At 39.4% G+C, this 9,950-nt stretch overlaps 1 protein-coding gene and 1 pseudogene across 1 annotated transcript; one reads left to right on the top strand and one right to left on the bottom strand.

The window, feature by feature from the left end:
- The first annotated feature begins 715 nt into the window (after nt 1-715).
- LOC130802511 (probable glycosyltransferase At5g03795) lies at nt 716-3,554 on the top strand. The gene is made up of 5 exons (XM_057666526.1): nt 716-1,348; nt 1,437-1,561; nt 2,246-2,594; nt 3,197-3,464; nt 3,541-3,554. Exons 1-5 carry the CDS (start codon nt 716-718, stop codon nt 3,552-3,554), a joined length of 1,389 nt encoding a protein of 462 aa, XP_057522509.1.
- A 28-nt stretch (nt 3,555-3,582) lies between these two features.
- Nucleotides 3,583-3,823, bottom strand: LOC130802872 (uncharacterized; annotated as a pseudogene).
- Between the last annotated feature and the right edge of the window lie 6,127 nt (nt 3,824-9,950).

The following is a 9,950-nucleotide window of genomic DNA, read 5'->3' on the forward strand; positions in this document are numbered from 1 at the left end:
CCACATTCATCCTAGTTGAAGTGGGTATGAGTATGAATTATAAGAGAAGTGTAGAGTGAAAGTGCAAGAAACATTTTCTTAAAATCTAAAACAAGATCTAATGAATATAATAATAAGAATAAAGTGCATGAAAGAATCATATCCTTGTAGCGAGATTTCCTCAATGCAAAAGGTTATAAATAGAGGCAATGAGAGATAGAACGTAAAATGTCGTTCCTTCAATAGTGGTCCACAAATACCAAAAGAATCACAATGTATCATAGTAGAAAATAAGAAAAATATTTTTTCCTTAGAAAGTACTTTTTAAGATGGAATAGTGTAAGAATTAAGACATGAACTTAAGTAAAAATATAAGCAAAAGCTAGAAAATCAGATAAAGTGGTTTTCGCTCCTAATTGTCATTTTTCAAAATCACCGTAATTCCAATAACTTTGACTAAACTTTTATTCATCATAAGCATATATCATATAAATTTGAAAACTAAAGTCAACTAGTTGTTAAAGTTCATTAAAGATTTATAATAGAGTATCTTTGATCTTCTTGCAGACAATTCTGAGAAAACACTTATTTTCTAATAATTGATTATGAAGATTTATTTATTTATTTATTTATTTATTTATTTAAATTTCCCTCTCAGATCTGCCTTGAAATATATTTTATATAAACTTATCTGACACTTACTGTACATTTCCTAGGCATTTTAGCTCAACAAAACATGGGATTTGAGTTTCTAAAAGCCTTTCAAGTTCAATCTAGAAGGTTTCTCTGGCTAATTGGTTTAGTATTTGCTACTATTCTATTGTTCCAATCTATTGAACTCCCAAAGGGTAACGCTTTATGGTCCATGTTTTCTTGGGGCCAAGTCCCGGAACAGCAAAATCATGCCTTCTTCGGTGAGAACTCGACATTGTATCCACTCGTATTTAGCAATGTGAGCTCACACGATTTTTCTAATTCTTCGATGAGTGTTGAGCAAGGTCGAGATGGGCCTATACTAGACGGTACTATGCTTAGTAATACCACCGAGAGGAATGCTTCAGTAATCGATTCTACGAAAGACCATATTGCTTTACCACCAACATATACCGGAGATTTCAACTTGGGATTTGTATCGCCTTCTATTGCACCATCTCCAATAGATTTGATCCTCGATAATGTAGCTCGTAATATAAGTATCGAGTTTAAGTCTCCACCAATAAATAGTGATTTGCCTCCGTTATTGCCACCTTTAGTTAACGTTCGAGCAAAGAAACAGCCACAAAAGCCGGGTGTTTTTGACAAGGAGGTGTTTACATTGTCTGACATGAGTGAGTTATTGGTACAGAATTATGTGTCTCCGCCTACAATGGTATGTGCATGTTATTATATGAATTATACTTTGCAATTTTGTATGAATGGGTGTTGCTAATTGAGGTTGATTTCTCTACTCGTTTTAGATACCACGATGGGCATCGAAAGTAGATGAAGATTTAGTTCTTGCAAGGCAATTGATTGAGAATGCACCTCCCTTGAAGGATGACCTCTATGCACCACTTTATCGCAATGCAAGCATGTTTCAAAGGTAATAAACCTTCACCTCTTTCTTTGTTTTTCGAGGCGGATCTAATGCTAGTCAATGATGTGAACCGACTACATTCAAGTTATGTATAAAATTATATATCTAAAGATACTAATAATAATATGTGTATTGGTTAGTTAGTAGGAGTTTTTCTATGTCACAACATTAATCCGGGTTCAAAACTCAGCAAGCACATTTTTTAAAAAATCTAGAAAGAATATTGGTCGATTTCAAAACGTTAATGAATGTATTTTTTTAATATTATTGACATTATTTTTTTATTCTAGATCCGCCCCTGCTAATAGAGTAGTTAAATCATTTTAATCCTCACCATGTCACTAGTAATTACTTTATACAAACATGTTAATACAATAAAATTTATTACCTTTGCAATGAATTCGCCCCCACTTAGGCATGATATGGGGGTCTGATACACGCAGCTTTAACCTTGTCAATGATAACAATGGGGTTGTTTCCGACTGATCCGTGGTAGCAAAAATCATTTGTAGCTTCACATATAGAAATGTGCACAAGTTGTACTCAATTCTTCTGAAGTCGTTAATCACAATTAAATCTGGTTTTGGACACGTTGGCCACATTCAATTTTTCACTTAAATAATCGACATTACTTGGTTTTTTCCTGGATCCGCCCCTAATGTTTTCAAAAATGTCATGAAATTTCTGTAGGAGCTATGAATTAATGGAAAAAATGCTTAAGGTCTACATATATCGGGAAGGTGATAGGCGAATTTTCCATAGACCGCCACTCGAGGGCATATATGCTTCTGAAGGATGGTTTATGAAACTGATAGAAGCAGACCGACATTTCGTCACCAAACGAGCCAAGGATGCACACCTCTTTTACCTTCCTTTCAGCTCTCGGCAGTTGGAAGAGACTCTGTACGTCCCAAATTCACATAACCATAAAAACCTTATACAACATTTAAAGGACTATGTCGATATGATTTCAGCAAAGTACCCGTTTTGGAACAGAACCGATGGTGCAGACCATTTCCTTGTTGCCTGCCATGATTGGGTATGCTTCTTACCCTCTAGTTTTTTGTATTGTTTTCGAGTAAATCCCGATGGTGCAGTCCATCTTCTAGAAAACCCATGTTTCGACCATATGAGTTTTCGAGTATATATACTTTTCTATCGTTTCATGGGTCGTGTCTAGAGTTCACATTCTAGATTTTTCTGATCTTCATACAATTATAACAACTCGACTTATACGTGTTAAGGAACCAACTCAACCAAAAGCTTAAGTTGATCGTTAAGTTGGTTCCTTGACATGGTATTAGATGCAATTTATCAACCAAAAGTTTAAGCTAATGATTGATGCCTCAGGATAAGTTATATACTCTAATAGTATGAGATCGTCTCACCATGAGATGAGTTTAAATTATTAGCTCATTTCTCTAATTAATCACTTTAAGATTGTAAATGATTACTTTAAACACATTGAATGTACATGGACTAGTCCAATAGAGATGGTTTCACCATTAGACCGTCTCCTATAAGAATTTTTGTTTCAAACAATGAACTTGTGGCGTCAAGGTGAATTTTTGTTTCAAACAATAGAACTTGTGGCGTCAAGGTGATGGGAGTACTGATACAATTCATCCTCTTCCTTCATAGGCACCATCGGAAACAAAGAAATACATGGCTAATTGTATTAGAGCTTTATGTAACGCCGATGTAAAAGAAAAATTCAAGTTCGGCAAAGATGTGTCTCTCCCTGAAACATACGTACGAAAAGCACGAAATCCTCTAAGAGATGTTGGTGGAAAACCACTTTCCAATAGGAAGACTTTAGCTTTCTATGCAGGAAATATGCATGGTTACCTCCGACCGATTCTTTTAGAACACTGGGGCAATAACAAAGATCCCGACATGCATATATTCGGTAGGTTGCCTAACTCGAAGGACAACCGAAACTACATCAACTACATGAAAACGAGCAAATATTGCATTTGTCCTAGAGGATACGAGGTAAATAGCCCACGAGTTGTCGAGGCCATCTTCTATGAATGTGTCCCAGTGATCATATCCGATAATTTTGTTCCACCATTTTTCGAGACATTGAATTGGGAGGCGTTTGCTGTTTTTGTAGCAGAAAAGGATGTACCAAATTTGAAGAACATCCTTCTTTCGATCCCCGAAAAAACGTATCTTCGTATGCGTATGAGGGTTAAAAAGGTACAGCAGCATTTCTTGTGGCACCCTAAACCTGTCAAATATGATTTGTTTCATATGATTCTACATTCAATCTGGTTCAATAGAGTTTTTCAGTTTAGACCAAGATAATATTAGGTTATCATATTAGGTAATTTTGAAACTTTTTTACAATTTTCTTATTTTCTAAATTGTTTTGTATTTAATTTGTGTCGTAAATGTATATCATATGTTGGATTAGCTATTTAACTAAAATTAACGCGGTTTTACATGCATTTGTAACGATGCCAACACATTGAAAACAATTTTCACCATATTTTGTGCAAATTTGAGAGATTTATAAAATGAACACGACTTTTCAAGATTTATGTACCCGGATAACTGAATATGAACAACTATAATTGTATAGCTACTGCTAGTCACAATTAACCGTATGCCGAACACGTCCAGTTTTCTAAATAAAAAAATTTTACTCAACAACATTTTAGTCGAATTTTCATATTTTAAAAGCGATTCATAATGTTTTTCTTCAAATTAGTTGAAAGCTGGAACCTAACATAAGAATTTTGAGTTACTACCACCTTCTTTTAATTTCTATCTTTTATGAAATTTCCACATCAAAACTAATAAATTTACATTTTTTTATTTTTATTTTTTATAAAAAATGTCAACTAAATAAGTATGTATTTAAGGAATTTATAGAAAAAAATTTCAAAAATTCTTTTTTATAAATCTGAAAAAGTCGAAAACTATTCGGTCCATAATTTAATTGGAATAACTAAATCGAAGTATTGATGATTTACAATCTAATGTCTACTATCTATGAGCCCATGAAATAATCCAAACCTTAGTAAGCCTAATTAATTACATTGATAGTACTATAAATAATACTCCTTCCTATTCACCTTAAGAGTCTCATTTGACTTTTTACGGATTTTAAGGAGAGTTAAAAGTGGGACCCTAAGGGTAGGAAAAAAAGTGGTATTATGAGTTTTTAATATAAAGGAGGAAAATTAGTATGGATAATGGAGGGTATAATTGAAAATAGGATAAAGCTACTAAGGGCATAAAAGTCAAAAACCCAAACCAAAAATAAAAATGGGACAATTAAGGTGACTTGACCATAAAAGAAAATGGACACATATGCTGAATAGGAGGGAGTAAGACCATATGTTTAAAAAAGAAATAAAAATAAAAATTTTATTTTTATAGTTGAAACACTTTTAGTCAATAATTTGATGCTATAACTCCCCTTAGTGATGGCCACGGAGCGGGTTACCCGGCACCGAACCGGTTCCGAACCGCTTGAAACCGTCCCGGAACCGGAACCGTTCGCAACAGGTTCCGAACCGGCCCGAACCGCGGAACCGTGAAACCACCGGAAAAAAAGTTGCCGGAACCGTGAAGCCGCCGGAAAAAACTACTTGAACCGGACCTAAGAACCGCAAGTCGGAATAGGAACCGGTCCGGGTGAACCGGACCACAAGTTCCATGGAACCGGAACTGGTCCGGGTGAACCGGACCACAGGTTCCGTGGAATCGGAACTGGTCCGGGTGAACCGGACCACAGGTTCCGTGGAACCGGAACTGGTCCGGGTGAACCGGACCACAGGTTCCGTGGAACCGGAACTGGAACCGAAATCGGAACCGGTCCGGGTGAACCGGCCCACAGGTTCTTTGGAACCGTTCGAAAAAGAGTCGTTAACTAGCCGTTGTGATTTTTACTATAAAAATATATCACTTTCAATCATTTTCATTTACAACTCATCTGTTCTCCTACTCTCACTACTTACTTTATCTACTTAATTACGCAATTATTCTCTTAATTACATAATTAGTCTTTTAATTATTTCTTAATTTAGTTAATTACATAATTAGTCTATTAATTAATTATTTATTTCTTAATTCTATTATTATTTCAATATTATCATGTCTTCTTTTTTGAAAAAAGCCTCTAAAAAAGTTACTAAAGTGGCAAAATCATTGAGAGGTTCTAGCTCCAAAAGAAAGACCACTTCAACTCCGTCGATATCAACAACACCTTCCATTAGTAATTATAATTATGAACCAAATTATCCAGAAGGGTACGATCAAGAATTACACAATTATACAGAAGAAGTGGAAAGAGAAATACAAATTGATGAAGAACAAGAACAAGAAGAGGAACCAACGACCCCTATTAGGATACATAGATCTCGACAGTCATCAACAAGATCACATGAAGAACAACTACAGCAACAACAATAAAGACAAGCTCGTGGTAAACGAGTCAATTTCCAAACGCGACAGGTTCCAAATGGAACCGGAACCGGAACGAAACCGGCCCAACCCGGACCGTGGCCATGCCTAACTCCCCTAAATAAACTAAGATAAGGAAAAATTATTAATAGTATATATTTACTAATATACCTTGTTAAAAACTTGTCATATTATGATTCCTTGTATTAGCTTCATTTCCTTCCAAACCCATTTCGCTAAAGCAAGCCAAGAGTGATAGAATGAGCGGCCGCAAATCGTGGTTCCTCTGTAATACAATCAAAGAATTAAAGAAAAGGAACAAGAAAGGACTAGAAAGTGGTAGAGTATTGAATTTTGGTTTTTAACAAGAAATATCGAGACTAATTTGCCATTTATATTTTGAACTTTTGATTTCTTTTTCCCCAAAATCTTAAAAAAAAGGAAAAAATGGAATGGAAACGGGTTTGAAGCGCAGACCTTTGATATTCAATCCAAGTATCCAACTCATCTAACTACACTCCTTGTTAATACTTGTATTTTAGGGTTTAAGCGATGTGAATCGACATCACTGAACACCCCCTGTTGTAGCTTTTAGAGTTAGTGACTTGAGTAGGGATGGTCATGGGGCGGGTTTGGAGCGGGTCTGGCCAGACCCGGACCTGGACCCTTTTATTTTTTTTTTGGATTCAGACTCGGATCCGGACCCTAAGGGTCCAAAATTTTCAGACTCAGACCCGGACCCTTAATTACCAAAATTTTCAGACTCAAACCCGGACCCTAAGGGTCCTTAATGGGTCTTATACAAATCCTCTACTATCAATGAACAACACAGAGATTGGAAAAGATTCAACCAAAACATAACAATCAAAATTACCAAAGATCAACACAAGCATCAACAATTAGATATCAACAATAAAATTCGTCCATTCATTAACATCAAGAAACCGACATGGCGACATCACATCATAAGATTCCACTAAGAACAATACTATTGTATTAATTAAAAGTGTCATGGTACTGTTTTTTAATTAATTTATTTATTTAATAATTAGCATCATATTACCGAAATACCCTTTGACCTTTTCCGTTGACCTTGACTTTCGGTCAATGGGCTTTTTCTGGAAGCCCCATCTTCCTTGAATGGCCCATGGGCCAGTTACCTCTAAAAAAGCCTAACTCCCCACTCTCCCACAATGCATGGCTCTCCTTGTTTCAAGATGAATAACTGCCCACTCTTCCCATGATCAGTCCACCTCCCATTACTCCCACTACTCCCATGATAGTTCACTTCTTCTGCAACTTCCCTTCCTCACCATTATAAATAGGGGCTACCATCAAGGAGGGAGGATCATCTGAAATAGCTTTCCTAGTATCCTTGCTTACAGTACTTCCTTAGCCTTCCCAAACACTAGCACTAGCACTAGCAATCCCAATCCCGACCTTCCTTCTTGCATTCATACTACAATCTGTCATTCCTTAATCTCCGATCTACGTTCTGACTTGAGCGTCGGAGGGGTTTTCTGGGAGATCACCCCCCGGACAAGGCTAACGTGTTGTGTTGCAGGAATTCAGGTCGCTTCCTCCCACGAGTTGCTACTTTCGATAACGCCTCCATCTGCGGTATTCCAAGTGTCTCGCACTTCCTCGTTTCTTCACCGAAACAGTTTGGCGCCGTCTGTGGGGACTGTTACAAAAAGTCATGGCTCCCAAAAGAAATCCAACACAAACCGCAACCGTGCATAGCACAGATACAGACACTTCTGCAGGTCACGCTAATAATCAAGCCGTGACTCGCCGTGATCTGGACATGCTAGCACAGAACCTCACGGCTGCTTTCTCTGAACAACTACGCGCCGTCATGAATAATGCTCCTGCTCAGCAACAAGTATTAGAAGACATGGCGGATCAAATAAAAAACTTGCGGGCACGAATCGAACCCCATCAGGAGGTACCGAAGTCTCATGAATCTCAGGATGGGAACTCGAGGACGTCCCACTCCAGCAGACGCAATAAGAAGAGGCGGGAGAGATCTAGAACCTACCCGAGCCTCAGCAAAACAGGTCTGCGGGATGGCGAATCTAAAACCGCCTCTCGAGATGTCCGCACCTTCCTAGAAAGTAAGAAACAAAAGACGTCTGAAAGCGTCCAATCATTGGTGGATAAAAGGAGGGAAGAAAGAAAGCAAGCCCAAGCCGCGGAATGAGGCCGACAAAAGTAGCCTTTCTGGAAAACTCGTACCCATAATCTCTCCATTGGCCCCGGTGATACTAAATACTCCCAGTAATGGGAAGATAAAGATTCCAAACATGGCGGCCTTCGATGGAACGTCCTACCCGGAGGAACATCTGATGGCCTACAAAAACTTGATGTTGCTGTATACCAACGACCCGTTGTTGTGGTGCAAGTTCTTCCCGACTACTCTTACGGGGTAGCACTGACATGGTATACTTCCCTTCCAGGAGGAAGTATACACAACTTTGCCCAACTGGAAGAGAAGTTCCTGGGCCACTTTATAGCTTCCAGGAGGCAGGAGAAATCAAATTTCCACTTACTCAGCATCACGCAATTAGAAGGAGAATCCATATCATCCTATCTAAAAAAGTTTCATGAGGCGGTCCTGGAGGTAACCGATTTGGAAGAATCGGTTGCATTAAACGCCCTGATCAACGGAATGAAGGCCCAACGGCTGAAGTTCCAGTTGGTCGAAAGTCAAGTGAAGACATACGCGAAAGCCATGAAGCAATGCCAAAGCTATGTCACGGCCTCCGAAATATGTCAGGCCCATGATCCTAAGAAACGGAGGTCTGATAAGAAGGACCCCATTACCAATCAATCCTCGAGAAACAGAGAGGAACAAGCATTGAGGAGGGAAAGAAACTACCCTCCACGTCGTCCGGAGCCCCCGTCAGATATGGGGCCTCCACGATCCAGACATGTGTACGTCGCGGAAGGGGAAACAAGGACGCGGAGTATACTCGATGGAGGCAATGACCCGATGTTCAACCGCAACAGGAAAGACATATTCTATGCCATCCGCAATGAATTGCCGACTCCGCCTCCTACTAACACCCCCTCCAACCGTCGTAACTTCAATCTGTGGTGTGACTACCACAAAGAACACGGCCACACTTTGGCCCAATGCCGTGAACTTAAACGTATCCTGCACCAATTGGCTGATGAAGGGAAACTGTCGAGGTTCATCAACAAGGGAGACTATGTAGCAAAAGAAGTCGAAAGAAAGCCGTGGCACCATAAACGCAGATCCCCCGGGAGGGATGAGGCCAGGCGCGAAAGTTCCAACACTCAAGGGACTATCAACCTGATTTTCGGTGGATACACTGAGGAATATCCCACCATCCGCGCCGCAAGAGATAGCGTCCATACTCTGCTAAAGGGACCCCCAATGACCACATCCAGTGGGCCGGTCATGAAATTCGACGCCACGACCTCCCAAATGCTGCAACAACCACATACTGACCCTCTGGTGGTCACTTTGAAAAATGGGCAGATGAAAGTCAAAAGGGTACTTGTAGATACCGGAAGTACGGCTGATCTTCTAACAATGGATTGCCTAAGGAAAATGCAGTTTGAAGAAAAACACTTGCAACCCCTCGATAAACCTTTGATCGGGTTTGGGGGAAACCAGGTCGTTCCACTAGGTACCATCGTACTACCCGTACGAGTAGGAGAGAAGGACAAAAGTAGAACGATGCCCATACGATTCACGGTTGTAGATCTCACATTCCCCTACAACGCCATCATGGGGCTTCCGCTCATCAACAAAATCAAAGCCGCAATCTTCCCCCATCAACTCTTGCTTCAGTTTGAGCGGGATGATGGGCAAGTGGGTACACTCAAAGGGGACCAAGTGACAGCTCGTCAATGTCTAGTGAGTACCCTCAAGCGAGAAACCTCCTCCACTCCCTCCAAAAGAAAGAGGGGAGACTCTTCAGCCGTCATGAGCGTGTATACAGACAAC

The sequence above is a fragment of the Amaranthus tricolor genome, chromosome 16 (assembly GCF_026212465.1).
Source record: "Amaranthus tricolor cultivar Red isolate AtriRed21 chromosome 16, ASM2621246v1, whole genome shotgun sequence".
Classification (NCBI taxonomy): Eukaryota; Viridiplantae; Streptophyta; class Magnoliopsida; order Caryophyllales; family Amaranthaceae; genus Amaranthus; species Amaranthus tricolor.

Bases quoted from the DNA above. Each gene is read 5' to 3' on its own strand.
- LOC130802511 (XM_057666526.1), top strand. From the start codon at position 716: ATGGGATTTGAGTTTCTAAAAGCCTTTCAAGTTCAATCTAGAAGGTTT. The intron at 1,349-1,436 runs GTATGTGCATGT...TACTCGTTTTAG, and splicing joins ATGTGTCTCCGCCTACAATG to ATACCACGATGGGCATCGAA. The intron at 1,562-2,245 runs GTAATAAACCTT...AAATTTCTGTAG, and splicing joins AATGCAAGCATGTTTCAAAG to GAGCTATGAATTAATGGAAA.